Genomic DNA, 25466 nt, shown 5'->3' with positions numbered 1-25466 from the left:
TCACCACCAGATGGTGATCAGTTGACAACTCCGCCCCTCTCTTTACCCGAGTGTCCAAAACATACGGCCTCAGGTCCGATGATACGATAACGAAATCGATCATGGACCTTCTGCCTAGGGTGCTCTGGTACCACGTACACTTATGAGCATCCTTATGCTCAAACATGGTGTTTGTTATGGCCAATCCATGACTAGCACAGAAGTCCAGTAACAAACCACCACTCCGGTTCAGATCAGGGGGGCCGTTCCTCCCAATCACGCCCCTCCAAGTGTCTCCATCATTGCCCACATGTGCGTTGAAGTCTCCCAGCAAGACTAAGGAGTCCCCTTCAGGAGCCCCAGACAGGACTCTTTCCAGGGTCTCCAAGAAGGCCGTATACTCTGAACTGCTGTTGGGTGCATAAGCACACACAACAGTCAGAGTTTTCCCCCCCATAACCCGCAGGCGTAGGGAGGCGACCCTCTCGTCCACTGGGGTAAACTCCAACAACGAAGCACCTAACCGGGGACTTGTGAGTATCCCCACAGGTGAGCCCAACCAGATCCAACTGGTACCGCTCCACCTCCCGCACAAGCTCCGGCTCCTTCCCCCCCAGAGAGGTGACGTTCCACGTCCCCAAAGCCAGCTTCTGTCGGCCGGGTCTGGTCCGTCGAGACCCTCCGCTTTCACTGCCACCCTTCTGGCAGCACACCCGACCCCATCGCTGTTTCCCGTAGGTGGTGGGCCCGCGGGACGGAGAAGCGGAGGTGTTGCCCACGTTGCCTTTTCGGGCTGGGCCCGGCCGGGCTCCGTGGCAAGCCCGGCCACCAGACGCTCGCCAACGAGTCCTCCTTCTGGGCCTGGCTCCAGAAGGGGACCCCGGGCTTCCTCCGGGCCGGGTATCCTCACTTCCTGTGTCGTCTTTCATGAGGTCTTTTGAACCAATCTTAGTCTGGCCCCTTGCCTGAGACCAATTTGCCATGGGAGACCCTACCAGGAACACAAGGTTCCAGACAACACAGCCCCCAGGTTCATCAGGGCACACAAACCTCTCTACCACGGTAAGGTGCTGGTTCTTCAGAGAGGTAAATAACATAAAATAGAATAGAATAGAAATTGTGCAGAATAGTCTACAGTATATACAAGTAGTTGGAATATTGATATATATAAGTTGCATGTCTTTCCATACCTTACTTGACATGACCTGATCAGATTCAGTTTCCTCCGTCAAGTCCAAACTGGAAAGGGAACTTTGAGAGCGGGCAGATGTGATGGCCGGCACAGAGAGACTTCTGGGTAAAATGTGACTCTGTGTTTCATCTGAAATGGCATTTGTCCCTGCTTCTGCTTCACTCACATCCAGGGGTGAACCTCCCGTCTTTCCAGTTTCATCCCAATCTGATAAACCGAGTTGACTAGTATCTCCAGCTTGTTCTCCAGCCTCAGGTTTAGCACCCTCTTCCTCCTTGGGGTCCTCCCCCCCCTCCTCCTCCCCCTCCTCTCCAAACGGATTGGGAGCGGGCACTCTGTGTTTGTACCATGTTCTCCTCTGGTTAAAGCCAGATTTGGATCGAGGGGTGGGGACCGGAGGAGGAGCGGGGGGCAGCTGGGTCCAGGGCCCCGGTTGGACGATGGTGATCCAGGGATGGTTGGACTGTACTTTAGGGTTTCCTCTGCTCGGGCTGCTGCTACGAGGTGAAAAACAAGACATGACATGGCTTTCAGCGAGGAAGAACTCACTTTAATGGACAATCACATATCTTATATCAGGGTATCTGCAGGAATCCTGAAGTCAGATGTAAAACCTTTTAATACCTTTTTTAAGACCCTTTCCATACATTTTAAGACCTCATCGCCACTTGGAGTTTTAACCGGTTACCTTGGCGACACACTTTACCTCACATTCACTATATACAGTATTGATTGTCCTTCCTCCTTATCTTCCAACCATTTGGACGCAGACTTGCATTTCCCCATAACGATGTTGCTTAGCAACCGGCGTAAACGGACCTTCGTGCTATCAAGCAGTGAGCGCGCGATGTCCTGTTCAGATGACGTCAAACCCAACGGGATGCCATCAATAAACTCCACAGAATCTCACTACACACCTACGCCATGACTACATTCAGGCAGACTGTAGAACACAACCTCTCTGGACCATTTATATACTTAGTGAAAACAAGCTACAAAATGTAAAACCTTGGAAAATGCCGTTTAATAGCCTTACATTTTCGCTACATTGATTTATCATCTTTTAATACTTTTTAAGACCCCGCGGACCCCCTGTATAAAGATATTTGAACAACATTTAGATTTTATGTTATTTAATTTAGCTCAATTTGTAAACTTTTCCCTTTTTCTTCATTTGTATTCCCTTATTACGGCAGCTTTGAGAAGCAAATTAGATACATTATTTTGGTTCTTTTTGAAAGTCTGGTCTCAAAAGTATTTGCTCCAGTGTGCATGAATTAAAAAACAGTTTTTGATGATGATAATCTCGCCTTGAAAAAAGCCTTGAATTTTTGTGCAGACTAGAATAAATTGCTATAGACACGAAAATGAGGTAACATAATTGACTCCCAAGCCCTGCATGTGTTCCTTGTGTTTAAGGTGCCACGTGTAATACAAAACACCGCTGGAAGAACATATGAATAATTGGAGTCCTCCATGGACCTTGAGGGAGTGGTGCACATCGGCCTCATGTTGCAAAAATAAGTAATTTCAACATCGAAAACAAAATTGTCTCACAGGAAATTAGGTAACTAAATATTTGTTTGACTTGCCTTTCATTGCATACACTAATGCAGCATAAATAGTTCTGATCTCATCATTACTGAATACATTAAAAGCTGTATGTTAAAGAAGTATAAAAGAACACCAATAACTGTCTGATATAGGAGATGTTGTGAACTCACATGTGAGATGAGTTGGGTGAATTTCCTGCAAAGAGAAAAAGAGGGGGAAAGGAAAATGTCTTCCTTCACTTAGATTATAATTATAATACCACTCGAGCAGCTTCAGTGAAACAATACCTGCAGCAGAGGCACTTTTAGTCGTCGGTGCCGTTTTGATCCTGGGAGCAGGAACAGGGACGGAGTCCAGCATCCGTCGGGGAGCAGGAACCGGGCGGCTGCTTCCTTCCTCTGTGACTCGTATGCAGGGTGTAGAAAGCTCAGAGGAGTGAGGCGCCTCCTGTTGTCTCTCATCTTCTGCCAGAATGGGTGCCGCTCCACCTCCTCCAACAGTCCCGTCTTTAACAATAGGTGGAGGAAGAAGAGGAGGCGCTGGTTTCTTTTCCACACTCTTTTCTCCATCAGCTGAATCGTCTCGGCTGCTCCTCTCTTGCTGTTCCTTCGCCTCCATCGCTGGTGTTTTAAAAACCAGTCTGACGGCTGACTCGGTTTTGTTGCCGTAATAAGGGACGGAGGTGACGGCCAATCCCCCCAGAGAAACATAACCTTCCTCACACTTACATGTTGGCAGGATCTCAGGAGGTGTAACTTGCCGATTTAGTTCCACACTCGGACGGTCTGTTACGTGGTGAGAGCAGACCAAGGAGCCATCCTCACTCCTCTGTGTGTACGACCCGGGTAAGAGAGCGCTGTGGCACACTTTGCACCTGGAAAACAGAAGCAGCATGTGTTTCTGTGAGGGGCAACGGAGGAAAATAAATAGTGGTTGATCTTCTAAGTCTATTTTCTCTCCTGTGTTTAAAACTTAAAAACTGGTGAAGCAAAAAACATCTTTCCTTATTCCTTAAAAAACATAATTTGTAAAACATTTAAAAAGGTTTTAACGGATCATTTCCCAGACATTACATTACACGTCACATGTTAGACGCTTTTATCCAAAGCGACTTCCATGCTCAGTACTGTGGACAATCCCCACGGGAGCAACTTGGGGGGAAGCGTCTCAGGGACACAACGACATGCTGACTGCAGTGGGGTTTGAACCTGTGACCCCTGATCCCAACACCAACGCACAAGGCACTGCGCCACACTAACCCACTGCACCACACGCCTCCATTGTTGCTTTATTTTGAAAGCAGTTGGGAAAATAAGTATTAAGTGAGGAAGGAAATAAAATGTTTTTAATCGTCAATTCTGCAACAAGGTGCCTCAATAAGACGAAACACATTCCAGTTTTTCCTAGGGGAGATTTATATTCTGCATGCGCCCTAAACACGAGAAACATGTATTGTGTTTAAGCAAGAACAATGTTTTAAGACACATTTAGTGTTAGTATATTAGTATTACAACAACAAACACCTCACACAACTTTTTAAATCACATGTTTTCATATCACACAGGATTAATAGAAAAGTTAAGTAGATAAATTATCCTGAAAATACTTTTGCCAACTTGTTTTTAACTTATAAGCACAGGAGAGAAAACCTTTCAGATCAAATTAAGAAACATTTCCACATTCTCCTTTTCTTATTTCCCTCTCAGGGCTCCCGTACTTCCTTTATGTGTATCCGCTTATTACATTACATTGCATTTAGCTGACGCTTTTATCCAAAGCGACTTACAATAAGTACATTCGACCAGGAAGACACAACCTTGAAGAAAACAGAATCATATAATAATATCAGGTTTCAAAGAGCCAAGCATTTCAAGTGCTACTCAACTGGCTTTAGATAAGCCAGTCCTTTATTAGTATATAAGTGCTTTGTTAGTAATTCTTTGTTAGTCATTCTATCGCTCGAGGTGGAGTCGAAAGAGATGAGTTTTCAGTCTGCGCCGGAAGGTGTGTAAGCTTTCTGCTGTCCTGATGTCAATGGGAGCTCATTCCACCATTTTGGAGCCAGGATAGCAAATCCACGTGTTTTTGCTGATGGGAACTTGGGTCCCCTTCGCAGCGAGGGTGCAGCGAGTCGTTTGGCTGATGCAGAGCGGAGTGCTTATCCACAGAGGGAACATGTAAACCCATAATTGACCTCCACATGTCCGTCTAAATCAGGGGTTCCCAACCTTTTTTCGCAAGAGCCCCCCCAAATGACTCCTGCTGGAAGTTGCGGGGGGGGGGCTCAACAGCGGTAATTAAAGTTTAAAAGTCTCAAAATGCTACAACTACTGTCACAAACTGGATGAATGATGTATTTTGTTAAAGGAGATGAAAGCGTAATTAAGGAGCACTGTTGGAGCGACTTTGATGGCTATTGGACTCAGGATTAATTCATCTGGATTCCCGCTGTATGAAGAAATTAAAGGACGGCGCAGAAGTGGAAACAATTCACAAAGGGATTAAACTATTTGAAACACATGCTCAAAGTAAGCCGGATTTTGCCGATGTGTTTATGTGGATTAAAAAATCGCAAATAATCTACAAAATGGAGGAGACCGATCTGATTGGAGCAACTGTGACAAATAATCCAACTGAAACCGGCATGGACAATGACTATGTTTAAAAAATGCGCTTATCCAGAAAAGCCCGGTTTGGACACTTTACGGACAGAAGAAACATTTCTATTAAAGAAAGAATTATACATTTCTGTCTTTTTCTGCCTTTAAGGCCCTGACACACCAAGCAGTCACCAGAGGACTAGCCGACGCTGAAGTCGGCTGTTGCCTGGCCGTGTTCTCCTGCGTTTTGGCCATGTGTCGCACGGGAACACACCGCACCGACTTCAGTGCGTGAGTGGCAATAACTCTCCTTACCAGCAGGCGGCGGTAGTGTGTATTCGTCATTCAAAAGAGGCAACAACCGGAAGACAGAGAAGAAGAAGAGTATATTTTCTCCGTAATATCATACAGAGCTGGCCTCTCCTGGATCAAGGTGATGAGCAGGTCTTCGTTTGCATCATTCCAGATCGCCATGATGAGATGAAAATGAATAGCAGTCTGTGTGTGCCTTCTTAAATCGTTTGTTTACGTCCCTCACTTCCGCTTCGCTTCTCATGCACTGATTTGCTAGCTGAACAGCCAATCAGAGTGATTATTTGGTCCGACTGCCAGACCCGATGCATGGCCGATTCAACATGTTGAATCGGCCATGCATCGGGTCTGGCAGTCCAAATAAGGCGTGTCACGGTCGACGGTGCGGGACACACCAACCTGACTACGGCGCCGCGAATGCCCGACAGCCTCTGACGGCCTCTGACTCCCAAAATCGGGTTGGTGTGTCAGGGCCTTAATACTAACTTGAATTGTTATTGAAATTAATTAATCAATTATTTTTTATATTTTATTGTAATGTAGACACAAGGCTTTTAGTGACAATCATGTATTGCTTTACAATTATATGTAAAAAAAAAAAAAAGTCTAAATATGATATTTGGCCTCAAATCCTCTGAGGCCTGGCGCCCCCCCTGCGATCTTTGGCGCCCCCCAGGTTGGGAACCACTGGTCTAAATGGCTCACATGAACTATAATCCAAATGCACTGAAGAAAATCCTTTGACGATTAAAAAACAACAAACCCAGTTCTCTCCTCACGCTGTACGACCTTTCACACATAGATCCCTTCAGCTATAAGCATATGAGAGGGGGGGCGTCTAATATGTTCACTGTGGTCACAAGAAACACATTTGAAACGCATTGTGACGTGTGAACTGCAGCCTTTTTCGACCACACGTACGCACAGTGTGGATAAACCGGATCCAGACATAACAGAAGCCTATGATTTGTTACCTTGTGAACTGTTACCTGAAACAGCTGCGATGGAAGACCTTTCCGTCCATCAAATGCCTCTGTATGAGGTGGACAGGCTTAAAACACAAACTACACACTGTGCACGGCCTCGTGTTGGACAGACGAACTTCTCTACCGGTTTCAAGATCAGTCGGGTTCTGAAAAGAGAAGAGAAATCCAGCGAATAAGGATATGGAAACAGGAAACAGAAGCGATCAGATTGGGAATATAACGTGCGTTCAGATTACCTTCAGGGGCTTCAGACCATCGGGGGTTTTACTCTTTGTGAGGTTGTTCAGGAAAGTGACGTGGGGTGATTTCAGACTGGGAAGACCGGCTGCAAAGTCAAGAGAAAACAAGCTCAGTTGTTATTATACACAGTACAATACACACACATGCACAGGACAGCACCTATACACATTAGTTCTGAATACATGTACAAGCCGATGGGTTTTTCTGTCACGGAGAGGTGTCAGAGTAATCAGGCGAACAAATGAAACGCACCCCGTGATTAAAAACACATTTCTTTGGGCTTTAAAGTAGTTGGAAACGATTGGGATAATGTTAGTACACAGCTCATCTAAAAATATAACAAAGGTCAGTTGTTTTCAGGAAGAAAATGCGAAATTTGGGGCATGAATTTTCTACATCACATGTATAATCCTAGGTACTTGTTATTGTTTTTCACTTAAGATAATAAACCTTAGATTTATCATTTCTGCGAGTATGTATGAACAAAAGTATCTGTCAAAGAGAACAGAAAACAGACATTGTACTCGCCATAAGACTTCCTGTTGAAGAAGTGGTAGTACTGGGAGATGTAGGTGATGACGCTCAGAGAGTCAGGCACCTTGTTGGACACCAGGTCCTTCGGGTCCAGCAGCGCAGGGAGGCCCAGCTTCCTCTCCGCAGTCTCAAAGGCCTGCGGGAAAAAGACAAACAGTGGATGAAAGATGCTGATTAAAAAAAGGAAGTTGTATAACAAAAACATTTTTTTAAGTTAGTAATGGTCCAAAAATGTGTTAACTGTTGTCCTTGTGTCAAATTTGGGCCATTTTCAGATGTTTTTATGTCTATTTTAGGAAATTGCTGAAAAAATCAATAGAATCTGTCGTCTTCCTTTTTGTGAATCATTCAAAAATGTTTGCCTTTTTTGTGAAGATTAGGTCTATTGACCATAAATCCCATTACAAAAAAAACTGTAAAAGCTACAGAGTTGTATCTGAGATGTGGGTGATGACCATATGCTTTATAAAGACTCAAACTGGGAGGGCAACACATGCACAGTAGACGGGAATTGAACACATTGTTGCTTGTGCGCAAACAGAAATGACTCACCAGTTTGTTGTTTTGATAGACATTATCTTTGGAGAGGGAGCTGACATCTCTGGTGAAGCAAGTAAAGACATTGATTAACTGATGACGAAAAGACACAACAGTTGCCTTTTGGTGAAAGATCAGGCATAAAGCAACATGCAGGAAAAATCACAGATCAAATTAAATGAATCCAGCTCAGACGTTATACGTAAAAAGGTTAAAAACAAACCAACTTAATCCCATTAAACTGGACAAGAAAAGGTTGAGCGGAGAGACAGGGAGAGATTAAGCACAGGAGAGCAGATTAGACACACTGGGAGGTCCAGATTAGACTTCATTATGAATCTGGTGCAACCGCAGACAAGAAAACACATGACTCTCAGGAAAGGACCCCAAAATCAATGTGTTTACAATGTTATAAAGAAACAATGCACATGATACCATCAGCCATCACAGCTCTATGAAGCTACACACAGGTCTACTTACATCAAGTCGGGTCGGTGTTTGTGGATGATGGCACAGAAAGCAAGTCCATCTCTGAATGAAGTTGACATGTTCCTAATTTCCACATCGGGGTAGTTGGCGCATGTGCAGCGGCACCACTCTCGTAAAGTCTTCGTGGATGCCATTTCTGTGCGATTTGACATGTCGGCTTGCTGAAGAACATGGCACTTTATAAATCAGAGGAGATCAAATCATCCGGACAGGTTTGGCTCTCAGGAGGAAACAGGAAATGAGCACCTAGTACCCATGCAGCAACTTTTTATGTGCAGAAAACTTGCGGCCACACTTGCGCATCGAGTTGGTGAAGCAGCAGGTAGGAAGGAAGATAGTTTCCCCTGTTAAGTTGTCATATACAAAACATAGATACAACCAAAGTATCCGTGCTTTAAAGCCACTTCAACCTGCTTTCCATCCACAACTAACGGTTTCCCTCACGCTCACTATAGCGGTAACACAATGGCATCTTTTTATTTACCACATACTTGTGCATGTGGCGAGTTATCGTCCAATACAGAGATGTGAAATAATCAAATGACTCACTCAGATATATTTCCACAAAGGAGATCGCACTTTACATCAAATCCCGTTACTCTCTGTAGTCCTTCTTGTTGTGCTCCATCTACTCACTGATGTGCACAATAGCTGCCTCTAGAGGGAGACACAGCTTCTCTAGAATTAGGAAGGGGAGGTTTCTAATTACAGTATCTTATTTTGTTGAAAAGTATTGCAAAGTGAACCTGTCGAGTCTTGCAAAAAATAACACGCAAAACGTTACGTAGGTATAAAACTAAAGTTAGTGTACAAGGTCTAAAGAGTTACATTCTTGTTGCCACACAAACCGAATGGCATGGTTTTATTTTTGAAGGACTTGGTATCCGGTTCTGGTTCCGTTTGTTTGCGTACATCATAGAAATGTATTTACTAGAATGATAATTATTATTATTATTATTACGATTATTATGATTATGATTATTATACAATAGACTCTGTATCTATTTATGTTATTACATTATTTTCGCCTGAAATGCATAGTGTAGTCATGGACATCGGCGTTCATTTGGCATGGTGCCCTTACAAAATAATTAGATGAATAAGAGAACAATGCTTTTATTACATTAATATCAGTTATTGTACACCAATAATAGTTCTTACTTTCAGTAAACATGTGATTATTACATTAGACTGTATATATAAAGGATTATTACATCAAACTATCATTACCTATATGAATCATGTCCATGTGTTCTATCTATGCACTCTAGTTCTGTGTCTCGTCTGCCTCTACGTTCCCCTTGCTGATCTCGCGAGACCAACGCACCACATAAATCTCGCAGTGATGGCTGCGCCGCCCGACACGGAGAGTTTGGAGTCTCGTATCAGTGAGTCATTTTAAACTAATTCTACCGAGCATGTGTTGCCTGCAAACTCGGACACTCGCACATTATTACCCGTGAGTTGTTTCGGATGACATGACAGCCCACCCGAGTCCCGGCAGTTGAGACTTTGAACCTTTCCGTCACATCCAGGATGCTAAAGCTAAGCTAGTTGTCAACACACAACACAGCCAGGCTTAGCTTTAGCTTCTCGGCTCGGTAGCTCACCTGAGGTTAGGTAATGGGAGACACTTTCACAGGGCTCCCATTTTAAAGACCCATACATTGAATTATGATTAAGTAAAAGCTATGGCCTTGGTGAGAAAGTTCTAGATGTGACAGTGGCAGTGAGCTAGCAGCTGTTAGGACCTTCCCTGTGTATTTCTCTGCTCGGTGGCAGGCTGGGTGATGTGGCAGTGACTTGATACATTTTCAATCATGCAGTCACTAGCAAAGCATGGAGGCCTTCTCAGCATTTTATTAGGGACTTGGCTAAACATTTTTGTGTATGACATAAAGCCTTAACATTTTGACTCAACGTATGTAAATATAATTCAAGATTCAAAGGTCTTATTGTCATATACATAGTAGCAGTAGTTATTACAATGACAATCTTAACTCCCAGGCTCCTTCAAAAATGCAACATATATATATATATATATATAATACAATTAAACAACAAAAATAGTGCAAAAGAACAAAACAGAATATCATTAAAGTTGTGCAAGAGAATGATGCAACTGACCATTGTGCAAGTCATGCAGGAGAAGTTAACTGTATCCATGTAAAATAGACTAAGAGAAGGTAAAAATAAAGTGTAAAATGAAATACTGTACAAATAAAGTATTGCTACTAATGTGAAGAAGATGTTTTCGGAGTGAAAATGGTGAGGCTGTCATTCAATGTTTAATCTGTGACAGCATTAATTAATTAAAATTCATGCTAGCTAATATAATGTAAACAATAGACCAAAATAGTTTGGTTCTGTTTTTGTTGTAGTTCTGTTGAACTGCGTAGTATTTAGAGGTGTCACACATTCTGTTGTTATTGGTGCAAAACAAGTGTTTAGAAATAATAACTGAGTTAAACTGTACATTTCATATAGATTGAAAGTCATTTTTAGAAAGATAAATAATTTTAAAGATATATATCTATATATATAGATATATATCACCATAACAACAACTGTAACCAACATGTCGGAGATATATGTCATCAAATAGAATTACCATGTTGATATAATACTGTAAAGTTAAGGGGACATCTGTTTCCTCTCAGGACTGACATGCCATTTTCTTAATTTCCAGACAGAGCCACAAACCCTCTGAACAGAGACACCGACTGGAGCAGCATCCATGCCTTCTGTGACCAGCTCAACAATGACCTGGAGGGGTGAGAGGACATGTTGCTTCATACGTTTATTATGGGATGGATGGAGTCAAGTGTTTTAAAGCTCACCTATTATGCTAAATCCTCTTCTTCATGTCTCTTCTACATCAACATGTGTCCCCTCTACTTCATGTCTCTTCTACATCAACATGTGTCCCCTCTTCTTCATGTCTCTTCTACATCAACATGTGTCCCCTCTTCTTCATGTCTCTTCTACATCAACATGTGTCCCCTCTTCTTCATGTCTCTTCTACATCAACATGTGTCCCCTCTTCTTCATGTCTCTTCTACATCAACATGTGTCCCCTCTTCTCCATGTCTCTTCTACATCAACATGTGTCCCCTCTTCTTCATGTCTCTTCTACATCAACATGTGCCCCCTCTTCTTCATGTCTCTTCTACATCAACATGTGTCCCCTCTTCTTCATGTCTCTTCTACATCAACATGTATCCCCTCTTCTTCATGTCTCTTCTACATCAACATGTGTCCCCTCTTCTTCATGTCTCTTCTTCATGAACATGTGTCCCCTCTTCTCCATGTCTCTTCTACATCAACATGTGTCCCCTCTTCTCCATGTCTCTTCTACATCAACATGTGTCCCCTCTGTGGAAAGAGACTGAAAGTTTCAGGAACAAAGATTCTCTCTCTTTTTGATCCATTTCTATAAAAACCTGTCTGAAAATGAGCTGATCAGATTTTGGCCACTTTATGATGTCATAACGATGTTTTGTCTTGTGTAACCATTAGCCAATCAGCAACCAAGGTAACCCCCCCCCCCCCTCCTTATCACCTGGATCTCCTCTAGAGCTCCATTGAGTTCTTTGTAACCAAATCTCTCTCAGAGGGGCGTGGGGAGGGGCTCCTTATTTTCATCTAAAGTAACAGACAGAGAATCAGCACTTTGGAAACAGGGCTGAAACAGAGGGGATTATGGGTAATGCTGCAATGATCTGCTTGGTGTTTCAGCCAATCAGAGACATGTTCTGTATATATCTGAGACCTGTAATATATTGATGAAAAGCAGAATAATATGGGACCTTTTAATTGTGTAAACCCCAGCTATGATAACACAATATATTTTCTGCTGCAGAAGTCTTGCCTGGTAAACTACCCACAACATGATTAGGTCCAAAAGGACTGCAGCACACTATTGACAGTCGTTTGTTTTGTGTCTTGTGTTTCAGACCCCAGCTGGCCACCAGACTGCTGGCTCATAAGATCCAGTCTCCTCAGGAGTGGGAGGCCATGCAGGCGCTGCTGGTGAGTCCAATCTGATCCAGGAGCTGTTAGTCACTGTTTTGCAATATTTAATAGTTCAACGTGATTTTTGTTGCCAGGAATTGACAGTGTTTTAACAAAACTCAACCTACATTTAGCCATACCTTTTTTGTCTAAATATGTATTCAATATATGGGAGTGGCATCACTTTAAAGCAGGGCTCCTCTCAAGGGCCATTTCAATTTTTTCAACATCCTCCGAAGGCCGTACAAATTATTGACGTCTGCTTAAAAATACTAAAATCACAGCCCATTCATTTCCTTTCTTTCATGCTGTGCAAAGAAAAAACAACCTCTCAATCCAGATATTTTACCATGATGATGCATGCACGTGCACGGTGTGGCATGACCACCAAAACAGAAAGACATGGACACAAGATGTGTGCAAATGTATTTAGTTTCCTATCCATGTGGACATGATTTAAGTCGGGGGGGGGACCTAACCTCCTCTAGGGGAGTCCGGGCCCGGGGCATGTTCCCGGGAAGATTTTTTTTAAATGTTGAAGTTAAAAGCATCAATCTGGTGCACTTTGAGAGCAACATTAGGAGATCTATGGACACATCTCTCAACACCCATTTGAAACAGAACTGGAAGCAGATTTTCTTTTTCTTTATGGATATTTTACAAATCACTCCCCTTTCAAACTGTATTCTTGTTTATTAATAACTTTTTTTTACTGTCATATAGTATTTTATTACGCCTACTGACATTTGTGAAGTCCTGGCCCGGAGCGGCGTTCTGGTGTTCTGCTCTCCGGCAGCTCGAAACCCCTGTTGGACGAGACATATACCACGTGATGACACGTTAGGCTCGTGTTGTGTTCAAGGACCCTGACCTTAGCCAGGAAAAACAGGCACTCGCTTGTTTAATTTTTTTGCGGTCTAGATTTCTTTAATTTTTTTCTTTTTTGCGTGTGTTTATAAATTACCTCGAGGGCCGTACCAAATGGTCTCGCGGGCCGTATATGGCCCGGGGTCCGGAGGTTCCCCACCCCTGCTTTAGAGTATGACATTGTTGTTATCAGATTGGATTTAGTTTTAGCATTTTGTATTGTATTCTTCTCTAGGTTCTGGAGAACTGTATGAAGGACTGTGGGAAAAGGTTTCACAGTGAAGTGGGCAAATTCCGTTTTCTCAATGAACTCATCAAAGTAGTTTCTCCAAAGGTACGATTCTACAAGTGTCTCTTTTATTATTTCTAGGTTTTTCAGACCCCTTTTTTGGTTTGTAAATAACTTCTTTGTTCTCCTCTACCCCCCCCCCCCCCCTCAGTACCTGGGCTCGCGGTCACCTGAGCCAGTAAAAAATAAGGTTCTGGAGTTGATCTTCAGCTGGACTCTGGGTTTGCCTGATGAGGCCAAGATCACAGACGCTTATCAGATGCTGAAGAAACAAGGTGAGCGGCCGTCAGAAGTCATTACTGATACACAGTGAGAAGGAACTAAAGGTTGCAGCTAAAAAGTACCTTTTTAAGAGTAGCTTCGAGACAAATCTTCACATATGGCTTAATCTACTTCTATCAACAGTGATGATTAACACCTCTTTGTTTGTCAGGTATTATTAAACAAGACCCCGAGCTGCCGCCTGACCAACTCCTGAACCTTCCTCCTCCCAGACCCAAGAATGCGATTTTTGAGGACGAGGAGAAGTCAAAAGTAAGGACTTTCCTGTGAAATAAAGAAATCATCAGTTATTTTAATAATGACCTTACTGACCCAGTAAGGTCATTATTCTGACCTTACTGGGTTAGGTCAGAATAACCCAGTTTCTTTCCCACGGTACATGCTGTCGTCTCTCTTTGGTGATTTGTGAAACCTGTTCGCTTATTGTTTTCGGCGTCTTTCATCAGATGCTGTCTCGCCTGTTGAACAGCTCGCACCCCGATGACCTCAAAGCTGCCAACAAACTCATCAAGGAGATGGTCCAAGAGGTACTTCTTTTAAAAATCACACATCCATTATCCACATGTTCACTTTTAGAGCTGAAGATAGTAGTCGGAGTGTGTTTTAAGCTGCACTTGAGAGCAGGAATGAGGAAGTGGGTTGGTTGCTTCAGCGAGGCTTTGTGTGTCACCGAGTGGTTCAGCAGGAATTCACAGAAAAAGCATTTTTATTATTCTAATTTTTTTACTGCTATTCTTCAAATTAGTTTATTTTGTATTTCTTTTCCGAATCAGAATACTTTATTTATTTTGGGGTGTTTTGTGACAGTTGTTTCATTTTAGAATGCATTAACCCTGCGGTATCACTGTGGACCTTTTTGTCCCGAATGACTAATTTGCGTAGTCCAATCGAATGATACCGAAGGGTTACATAAATAAAAAGGTAAATAAATATTGATATAAAGAAAAAGACAAAGTGTAAAAAAAGATAAAATAGAAAAAAATTTCATTAAAAAAAGGATTTAAAATGTAATGTCCAACTAAAATAAAGTAGAATTCAAATATTTATATAAATAAGAATCAGAATAGCTTTATTAGTCCCACAGAGGGGAAATGTACCGTTAAGTTCAAATGTGCACATTGTAGTACAATATATATAACATGTATAATATAATCCAAACAGTGGACTATTTGTATTAGTTCCATTGTGAAGTAGTAGAAAGTTACAATGTTACGATAACACAAATCCTATTCTCTGCAAGATCATGTCCCCGTGTGTCTGCTCTGTGTGCACTTTGTGAACGTGTCTCCTCTCTGTTTCAGGATCAGAAGCGAGCGGAGAAGGTTTCGAAGCGCGTGAACGCCATCCAGGAGGTGAACGAGAGCGTCTCTCTGCTGACTCGCATCCTGCAGGACCACGAGCCCACCGCCGACGATCAGAGCAACGCAGAGCTGCTGCAGGTGAAACTTTCAGTATCTCACTGTTATAAAGCTGAACTGTGTGTGTGTGTGTGTGTGTGTGTGTGTATTAAGTACAATTATTCGTATTTTCTTTTGTTTGGCCTTATGACGGCTAAAATTGGATGACCATTTTAGTTTTCACTTCATACAGTGTTGTAAATAGCATGACATGATGAGCTGTTTTGTTCTGTGTGTGTGTGAGGACCCCAGGGAGAATAGCGAATGCTCATGCTCGTGCTAATGAGGATCCTAATAAAGAATAGAGAGGTTACACTGCAGCGTTTATCTCAGGTGTTTAACATACTGTTTGATCAGGACCTGTACCAGCGCTGTGAGAAGATGAGACCCACACTGTTCAGACTGGCGAGCGACACGGAGGACAACGACGAGGCTCTGGGTGAGCCGTGTTTTTATTTATCTGCCGTTAAAATCCTGAAATAAAAGAGTGACGACCGCTGCAGAAATGTTTCTATTCCTCATCAGGCAGAGCCAAAGACGCAAAGTTGAGCCTGATAAGAGCGCCAGACACGCCCACCATGTCATTGTAGAAACATAGGAGGTAATCAATGATCTCCACATTTGTTTGTTTGTAGCCTTTATTTAACCAGGTGAAGCCCCTTGAGATCAAAAGGTACAGTTTACAAAACTATTCACAGTGACAGGTACCACGAGCATCAAACAGCATGGCACCCAGCCGAGTTTCAAAGTGCTGCAGGGGAACCAGAGTGCTCAGTTTTAAACAGGTTTGCAGACTGTTCCAAGTTAGTGGAGCTGCACATCTAAAAGCTTTCCTCCCTAAGACAGTCCTAGCACTTGGCACATTTAATAAAACAACATCATGAGATCTCAGGCAATACGTACTTTCAATTCGTCGAGAGATCAGAGAGCAGATATAAGTTGGTAGTTTACCCAACATGGCTTTATAGATGAACATGTACCAGTGACTGAGCCTCCGTACAGTTAGTGAAGGCAGACCTGCCTCGGCATACAGGGCGCAGTGATGAGTAAGTGCTTTACAGTTAGTGACACATCTCAGGGCGCTGTGATAGGCGGCATCTAACTTGTCCAGGCAATGGGCAGGTGCATTCATATAGACCAGATCCCCATAGTCCAGCACAGATAAAAAGGTCACAGAGCCTTTTCCTTGCCTCAAGCGAGAAACAGGACTTGTTCCTGAAAAAGAAACCGAGTCTAACCCTCAGCACATACACACTGTGTGTCTTTACTGTCTTTTATATCTGGGACTGACATTTTATTTAATTATTTATGCATATTTGGAATTAATTTCACATTGAAAACGTTGAAACGGGAATGGACATACAAAAAACAAAAATAATAATGGTGTGAATCTTTGCTTTTTTAAATGTATTGTATTTACACGATTTAACATCCTTTAGAAATGGCACAGAAATGCTGAACTGTACATTGAGTTGGTAGATTCTAGGGATGCTCCGATCGATCGGCCGATACTCATTCTCTGCCAATCGATCAGTGCTCTCCATAAAGGCCGACCGGGAGAGCCGATCACATGTCGTAAAATACATGACAATTTTCTCTTGGCGCGGCAAAACAAGCTCATCAAAATGGCTTCACCGGTCTGGCAGTATTTTAAGGTGTCCGAAAAAGACAGTAAAATAGCGGTATGCAACGTGTGTGAAGCAGAAATCCTGCAGCTCCACCCGCTGTGACACACACACACACACACACACACACACACACACACACACACACACACACACACACACACACACACACACACACACACACACACACACACACACAGAGTTAGACCTAACACACTTAGCTAGTTTGTCTACCTCTGGAACTACACTAGTTATACATTTATTCTTCACTGTCGGGTCACTCATTACTGGATCAGCGAGCTGCATGAGAGAGAGAGAGAGAGAGAGAGAGAGAGAGAGAGAGAGAGAGAGGAGAGAGAGAGAGAGAGAGAGAGAGAGAGAGAGAGAGAGAGAGAGAGAGAGAGAGAGAGAGAGAGAGAGAGAGAGAGAGAGAGAGAGAGAGAGAGAGAGAGAGAGAGATATATATATGGATTACATACAATTTGCTATATATTCCCGTGTTATTCTCCAAAGTGAATGTAAACTTGAATAAGCGATCCCCATAGGCCCCACTCGATTGGATCGGCGATCGGTATCGGCCGATACTGATTCCGGCGATCGGCCCCAAAATTCCCGATCGGAGCATCCCTAGTAGATTCCTTCGTTATATAATTGCTTGAATTTTAGAAGTTGTGAATTCAGAATCTTTGAAGGTGAAAATCTAAATTCTTCTTGACCTTGAATCTCTTTTGACCCCCCCACCCTTATCCATCAGCCTCGATAATAACCCCTGCTTCCCTCCTCCTGTCCCCAGCTGAGATCCTGCAGGCCAACGACACCCTGACTCAGGTCATCAACCAGTACAAGCAGCAGGTGAAGGGGGAGATCGTCAACGGCAACCACACGTTAAACACACACAAGCAAACAGGTGGGAAGAGCTGAGCGCAGAAACACGTGAATGTGTAGAGAAGATAGATGGATAGAATTGGAGGATGGAGGATAATGGTCACATGTTCATGCACACAGCCTAATGAGTGTTCTGTGTAATAGTGGTGTAATCATACACAGTGAAATGGGGCCTCTCCAAGTAGCAGTCCACACTCCATATTTTAAGTCTGTTCGGGGACTTGAACCAGCGACCCTACTGACTGGCCACTGCCGGACAAGAGATGTTAAATGCAGAATATTATTTATATACAATAACCTACAATAACTTTATTGATACCTCTCAGGAGGGACGTCCCTGCTGGATCTGTCAGGGTTGGACACATCGCCTCAGTCGCTATATTTCCCAGAGTTCCCCACTCCCACAGACAACGCCCCCTCGCAGGAGATGGGGATGAGTCTCCTGGACGACGAGCTCATGTCACTCGGTAACAGCATGGCCTGAAAATATTGAGTTATTATTCATAGGCCGTACTGCCGAGCCCTATGCAGGACTTTGATTGTGTGGACTTCTTTATAATAATAATAATACATTTGATTTACATAGCGCTTTTCCTGGTGCTCGAAACGCTTTACAAGCAAGTAAAGAAAAAAATAACAACAAAAGTAAAAAGTGCTAAGCTAGGTGGAATAAGGGCGAGGGGTTAGTGGATTAGGAGTTGAAGGAAAGGGTGAGTTTTGAGGGATTGTTTGTGTCAGTGTGTTGGCATGTTACGAGTTGAACCATAGTCCTACATAGTTGTGTAACTCTTTGTGCATCCCACAGGTCTAAGTGAAGGGACACACACCTCCAACCCCCCCTCACACCCTGAAGACTCCACAGCCTGGGACTCCTTCCAGGTGAGCAAAGGGAGGATTCTCTACGCTCTCAAACCCCCTTCAACAGTCACGTTAAAAGGCTCCAGTATAATCAGCGAGACATCCATCTTCTCACGCTCTCTCTTCTTCAGTCCTCTGACAGTATAGACGCAGACATCCCAGCAGCCCCGAGCCTCCTCCTGACTCCGGACCCCCCCTCCCTCTCTCTCCCCCTCTCCTCCGGCTCCACCCCCGGTAACTCCGCCCTGGACGAGCTGGACCTGCTGGGGAAGACGCTGATGCAGCAGTCCCTTCCTCCAGAGGACCAGCAGGTCAAATGGTAATTTAAAAAACTCTGTTCTACTGTGAGCACTTAAAGGTCCCATGCCGTGCTTTTCCGGTTCTGACCCGTCCCCTCGTGTTATGAAGGTTTTTCTGCATGTGAACGATCTGCAGAGTCACAACCCTCAAAGTGCACCCTGTAGCGAGTAAAGCTCTAACACAGAGAAGACCTGCCTGCTGCCCCAGAACGCCTCGTTGGGGATTTCTCTTTTTCCATTGTTTACTTCCTGGGTATAGTGACGTATTTCGGGTATAGTGACGTATTTCGGGTATAGTGACGTATTTCGGGTATAGTGACGTATTTCGGGTATAGTGACGTAACATAACGGCCGTTCCGAATCGGAACCGGTTCTCGGTACCCAACCCTACTCCTTGGTCATGTTCGTGTGTGTTGGAGGAGGGGCTCTGTAAGGAAGTCTGAAGTTGGTGCATCATGGCATGTGGCTCATTAAAAAATAAGTACAGCTATTGTCTCCCTCTTGTGTAACGGCTCGGCCCCACCTGCAGGAGGGACACCAGGGCTGCCAACTCTCACGCAACTGGCGTGTGACGCACGCTTTCACTCTCAATCTCACGCCAAAAACAAGATGAACCGGTGATCGTTTTTGGTTGGTTATTTACAATGTTGAGTTGACAGCTGCTCAAGCTGTTGATCCGCTCCCTCCCCGCCTCCACCACCATCAGACCCCCATATTAGTGCTCGGTCACTGTTCGCTTTGTGAGAGGGTTTGAAGGTCTAATTTCTAATGATTGATAGTTACACATACTTGTGGTATGTATTAGTTTAGTTTGCCCCTGGTACGTAAAAAGGATAATAATAGCGTTTTTTTAAATTATACGGAGTTATTCTTCTTAGCAGGAACCGCTACTATTCGTTTGTTTTATGGATTTGGGCCGGTCTGGGTCTCAATGCCGATGTCTTCTCTACAGCTGGGCTGATTGTGAATCGCCTCGTCCGCACATGAAAGCTGTAGGCCTATAGCTGTCAAACTGTGATCACCAGTTGAATACATTTGACAAATTTGACTTGGTTTCTACACTTATTTGAACATGTATGTATTTATTTCCAAAAATTATTGGAAAAAAATTGCGTACAAAAATAATAATTATGAAACTATTTTTTTATCCAAATTTTTTTTTTAATAGGATATGTACATTTCGGTTAACCGTTTTTTGGGGGTCGAATATTCGAATATACATTTGCTTTCAAATTCCAATCCCTACTCCGAACTAGTTAAAACCTGGAGCTGCAGAAGAGTTCTTCAGAATTGATTGTGGCATCTCTACCCTGTGGTCAACTCGTGGCCCGTGACATGTCGTGTGAATTCTCCGGCCGAAGCTCCAAATAAACCGTCGGTGTTTGCCATAAAAGCTCCAGCTCTGCTCGTGTCTGAGTCCTGACTCCAATTGCTTCAGAAGTTTCCCTCACAATTTCAAGATGTTGTTAGAATTAACGCTTCGTGCATTCAAGCTGTTGCCATTGTGTGAGAGGGTAAAAGCACACACTAATGAATTAAGTTCATTTCTCTTTTTCCAGGGACAAGCAGCTGTGCAAGCCCACTCTGAGAGATCTGCAGAGCAAGTCTGGGTGCACCATCACCCCCATCCCCATCCCCACCTTCGTATCCGACGCCCCCGCTCCCCTTCTCAGCTCTCAGCCCAGCCTCGCAGCCTCGTTGCTGGAAATGTCCCCGACTCACACCGAGGCTCCTGCAGCAGAAGTCTCACTGACGGATGTTTTTGTACCGCTAGAGTCCATTAAGCCCAGTAAGTCAACTTGATAGCTTTATGCCTCTGCGTTAAGGGAGAACAGATTTATCGATCAGTGCAGGGTTGAGTTGTAAAACCCTGAAATGAGATCGCATTTCTAGGCTGCTTCTTCTCAAAGTTAATGTTTTTCGATTAAAAGCCTGAAATAAGGTCTGTGGGAAACACAAGAGATATTCACGTGTCAGTAAACACCCCACTGGTGAATGTCTGAAGCCTCTGTGTCTTAAAAACAGCGGTTGCTAACAAAGTGTCTAAATGAGACGACTAAATGTCATCACGATGAACATTAGCCGCCTTTAGCTTAGCGGTGGTGACGTGAAGTCATGTGATCGTGATGTCGTTCCTTTATAGCAGGGGTTCTCAAAGTTTTGATGAGTGAGGGCCAATTTAGGTACCCAATATTGGATTGAGGGCCGCCCAAGAAAAAACGGAATCCTAAAATAATTCCAAAACAAATCCTTTCTTTATTGTACTAACCAATTACCGCAACTCGCGAGATGCCTAGTTGCCTAGCAAACTTTCCACAAGCTGTCATTCATAATTTAGGAATGACAACCCAGGGGGCGCAGTTTTACCATTCTTAAATTCCATTCTAATTCTTACTAGATACAACCATGGAGGATTAAAATATAACGCATGCATTTCAGCGTGTCACATTAACTATCGCGGGCCGCCAGAAACATTTCCGAGGGCCGCCATTGGCCCGCGGCCCGCACTTTGAGAACCCCTGCTTTATAGCCTAACGTTAGCTTTTCACTTCTGGCGAATTACATTTTAACAATCACAAAGTGGAGTTAATATGTGGAGATTATCCTGCTGAACAAAACATGTACGTATCATAAACGTGTAGGGATGGTTAAGGTTTTAACGGTACTCTTATCGGTTCTTTTGGAGAAAAAAATAAGATTAACTAACTAAACAAATTGTGAACAAAACTAACATTGCTTTTTATTTAAATTAAATACATAATATTTCACATCAAAAGAAACAATGTTTTAACAAATCGCATTAAATAATCTGATGACAGAATAGCTGAAACTTTAACAAAATAAATAACTCTGTTTCCTCTAATCATTAAGCCATGTTTGTATAATGGAGTTAACTCTGTGTGTTGCTGCGAGCATACAGAACACCTGACGTGGAATTTTGCAGTCTTTTTGCGTATTAGAAACGGAGTTGGCGACACTAAAACTGCAATATAATGTTTGTGTAGCAATAATACATGACATATATTTTGTAAATGTCTCCAGTACCGATAAAAAGACCGATAACGTCGGAGCTTAGCGGTACCACGGTCTTTAATAATTCAGCCCCGGGCCCGTTTAACACCGGAGCTCGGTACCCATCCCTATAAACGTGTGTTTGCCACGGAGATTATTTTCTGCAATATTCCAAAATCAAATGAAAATATCCCATTGGCTTTCTGTTGAAGGAGCCCTTGCTTTGCTAACTTCCAGGTCGGCCTACAAAAACACATCCTCCCTGCGCCCCTGTATTAGATAATAATAATAAAGCATATTTCATACAAGTGCTGACACATCACAAGTTAAAAACAAACAAGAAGAAATTCCCCTCAGATTATTTGTTAAGAACTAAAGGTACATGCAGCAAAATATAACATTTGATCAGGTTCATAAACACAAGTGGGTAAAATGTATGATAATAAAAATAATGTTTTCTCTCTGACAGACGAGACACGAGACAACTGAGTCATTGCAACAATATAAACTATACATCCCCCCCCCCCTCCCTGCAGGCAGTCTGTTACCGGTGACGGTGTTTGACGGACACAGTCTGCGGGTTCTCTTCCACTTCGCTCGGGACTCGCCCCCCTCCCGCCCCGACGTGCTGGTGGTGATCATCTCCATGCTGTCCTCCGCCCCGCTCCCCGTCTCCAACATTAACTTCCAGACTGCGGCTCCAAAGGTCAGCGCTGAGACAGCTCAGAGGCTCATCTTGTAAAGACGTGTCTCAGCGACGTAAGGAAGTTGATCTTGTTGTCCTGTTCCTCCTGTAGTGCATGGCGGTGAAGCTGCAGCCTCCGTCAGGAACTGAGCTCCCGGCTTTCAACCCCGTCCTCCCTCCTGCTGCCGTCACACAGATCCTGCTGCTGGCCAACCCAAACAAGGTGAGGGGGACAACAGGGGGCTTCCTCTAAAGGTCACCTATTATGCAGAATCCACTTCTTCACGTCTCTTCTACATCAACATGTGTCCCCTCTTCTCCATGTCTCTTCTACATCAACATGTGTCCCCTCTTCTCCATGTCTCTTCTACATCAACATGTGTCCCCTCTTCTCCATGTGTCTCTTCTACATCAACATGTGTCCCCTCTTCTCCATGTCTCTTCTACATCAACATGTGTCCCCTCTTCTCCATGTCTCTTCTACATCAACATGTGTCCCCTCTTCTCCATGTCTCTTCTACATCAACATGTGTCCCCTCTTCTTCATGTCTCTTCTACATCAACATGTGTCCCCTCTTCTTCATGTCTCTTCTACATCAACATGTGTCCCCTCTTCTTCATGTCTCTTCTACATCAACATGTGTCCCCTCTTCTTCATGTCTCTTCTACATCAACATGTGTCCCCTCTTCTTCATGTCTCTTCTACATCAACATGTGTCCCCTCTTCTTCATGTCTCTTCTACATCAACATGTGTCCCCTCTTCTTCATGTCTCTTCTACATCAACATGTGTCCCCTCTTCTTCATGTCTCTTCTACATCAACATGTGTCCCCTCTTCTTCATGTCTCTTCTACATCAACATGTGTCCCCTCTTCTTCATGTCTCTTCTACATCAACATGTGTCCCCTCTTCTTCATGTCTCTTCTACATCAACATGTGTCCCCTCTTCTTCATGTCTCTTCTACATCAGCATGTGTCCCCTCTTCTCCATGTCTCTTCTACATCATGGAGGGAGGTGGCAGAGACAGTGGGTGACACTGGTAGGTCGTTACGGTACGTCCACACAGCAGCTTTGAAAAAATCTTGAAAATCTTGGAGCTGGGCGTGTCTGAAAGCTTGGGGATTTTTTGCGACCAACAACCAATCACATGAATCTCCCGCCCCCGACATACAAAGCAAAAAACCCCGGGGATTTTATGCGAGCAATATATATATATATATATATATATATATATATAAACTCCCCAAACAGGCGAAAACCTACCAGTTTCACCCACTGCCTCTGCCACCTCCCTCCATGCCTGGCTCCTCCGGTTTGTATCCCGGTAAATAATCTGGTCGTAAAGAACCGGGTGATTTGCTACCGTAATTTCTCGTTTGGAATATGAGGAAATGAACTGCGGTCTGGTTCTCCCTGCTTACACGTGGTTTGATTGGCTAGCGCTTCTACTGTCAGATTTGCATAAACATGTTTGATTGGCTGACGCTTCCAGCTCAGCTTCAAAAGTTGAACATTGCTCAACTTTTGAATCCTGAAAATCCTGGAAATCTTGGCTTCGCTCCCCCACAATGCAGTTCGGCGAAAAGCGAGGCAAAGTGACGTCATCCCCATTCAAAGTCAATGGGCAGAGAAGCATTGGAAGATTTGTTTAAAGCTGCTGTGTGGACGTACCGTTATACTGTCTTTTCTGATGCTTTCAATTTATTCCGATGTAATGATAAGGTTGATTCTATAACAGTGACACTGCTAAGTAGAAGTTCAATTACATATACATGTTTTAATACAAAAATGGCACTTAAGTTAATTGAATGTCTCAAAAAGCCCCAAAGACTTGGTAGTAACCCCCCCCTCTCTCCTTCTGTGTGTTTCAGGACAAAGTGCAGCTGCAGTACACCCTGACCTTCACCATGGGGGGGCAGCAGCAGCACAGTGAGGCCGGCGCTGTAGAACAGTTTCCTCCTGCAGAGACGTGGGGGAGCCTATAGCACTCGGACTCAAACACCACCTGACAGACTTTCAGACTCCGCCTCCTTCCAACTCTTTATACGCTCCTTTGCTAAAAACACTCTTTGATTATCTCCCTCACGCTCAGTCAGTGCAGCGTGTGTTTGCTTTGCTCTGTGTCTAGTCGGCTGTGCTTTAAAACAAAAAGCTGCAACATGCTTTCTCCCCCAAAGTCCTGCAGTCTTGTCTCGGATGAAGAAAACATCAAACTTGTGTTTTCCACTAAGTCAGTTTAAATCACCTCTGCATGTAACATCCAGCACACCGAGAGAGAGAGAGGACGATACAGAGGCGCAGCTCATCTTAGTTTGCGACATGTACTTTGTGTAGTGTCTGTTTTGTGAGGATTATTACTTTTTACTCTTTGATTTGCACAGAATGATTTTTGATTGTACCGTTTCCTGTCTTTTCTTTAACGATCATTTACTGTCTGCCATACGTGCCTATTTTTCCCTTCTAACATTTTAACTTTATTGCGTTTAGTTTCTCATCAGATCCATATAACCTTAAATTCTTAATATATTCCAAAAAAAATGTTAGTAGTTGCATTTAATAGTTTCTTTAGCTTGTAATTTAATCATTTATTATTTCAGCATTTATCTGGTGAAGATCATTGAAGGTGAGATGATGTTTCTACAGACTGTGATGCATGAACTCTTCCTCCTCCTCCTCCTCCTCACATTCCTCCGCACTCCTCATAATACGACCGCTCTGTAAATACCAAAGATGGCGGTCCTGTTCTGTACATTTGACTCGTGCAAAGAACATAACACTGGTAAAATATTCAAAATGGGTAATAAAGTTTTTTTCTTGGTGACCTGAAAA

General features: G+C 43.4%; 2 protein-coding genes across 4 annotated transcripts in view; one reads left to right on the top strand and one right to left on the bottom strand.

Moving 5' to 3' along the window:
- The window catches only part of LOC117451080 (MICAL-like protein 1), a 15324-nt gene extending 6268 nt beyond the window's left edge, over window positions 1-9056 (bottom strand). Inside the window, exons 1-9 of one of the 3 annotated variants that reach the window (XM_034089181.2) lie at window positions 8973-9056; window positions 8415-8584; window positions 7950-7998; window positions 7392-7533; window positions 6860-6948; window positions 6627-6769; window positions 3013-3599; window positions 2896-2920; window positions 1170-1668 (exon numbers count right to left, since the gene is read on the bottom strand). In XM_034089181.2, the coding sequence (XP_033945072.2) occupies window positions 1170-1668; window positions 2896-2920; window positions 3013-3599; window positions 6627-6769; window positions 6860-6948; window positions 7392-7533; window positions 7950-7998; window positions 8415-8575 (1695 nt within the window). In that variant the 5' untranslated portion in view covers window positions 8576-8584; window positions 8973-9056. The remainder of the gene's footprint in view (window positions 1-1169; window positions 1669-2895; window positions 2921-3012; window positions 3600-6626; window positions 6770-6859; window positions 6949-7391; window positions 7534-7949; window positions 7999-8414; window positions 8585-8972) is intronic. The other 2 variants (XM_071204112.1, XM_034089182.2) reach the window with 2 other exon arrangements.
- LOC117451082 (ADP-ribosylation factor-binding protein GGA1-like) lies at window positions 8620-25466 on the top strand. Its single transcript, XM_034089183.2, has 18 exons — window positions 8620-8745; window positions 9695-9811; window positions 11113-11197; window positions 12380-12455; window positions 13540-13638; window positions 13745-13868; window positions 14027-14127; window positions 14322-14402; window positions 15177-15314; window positions 15630-15711; window positions 17691-17804; window positions 18109-18249; window positions 18588-18661; window positions 18772-18959; window positions 20499-20728; window positions 22488-22657; window positions 22749-22859; window positions 24509-25466. The coding sequence occupies exons 1-18, from the start codon at window positions 8679-8681 to the stop codon at window positions 24620-24622; spliced, it is 2112 nt and encodes a 703-aa protein (XP_033945074.1). The 5' UTR covers window positions 8620-8678; the 3' UTR covers window positions 24623-25466.

The sequence above is a fragment of the Pseudochaenichthys georgianus genome, chromosome 8 (assembly GCF_902827115.2).
Source record: "Pseudochaenichthys georgianus chromosome 8, fPseGeo1.2, whole genome shotgun sequence".
In the NCBI taxonomy this organism is placed as follows: Eukaryota; Metazoa; Chordata; class Actinopteri; order Perciformes; family Channichthyidae; genus Pseudochaenichthys; species Pseudochaenichthys georgianus.
This window is presented reverse-complemented; position numbering and strand designations above follow the sequence as displayed.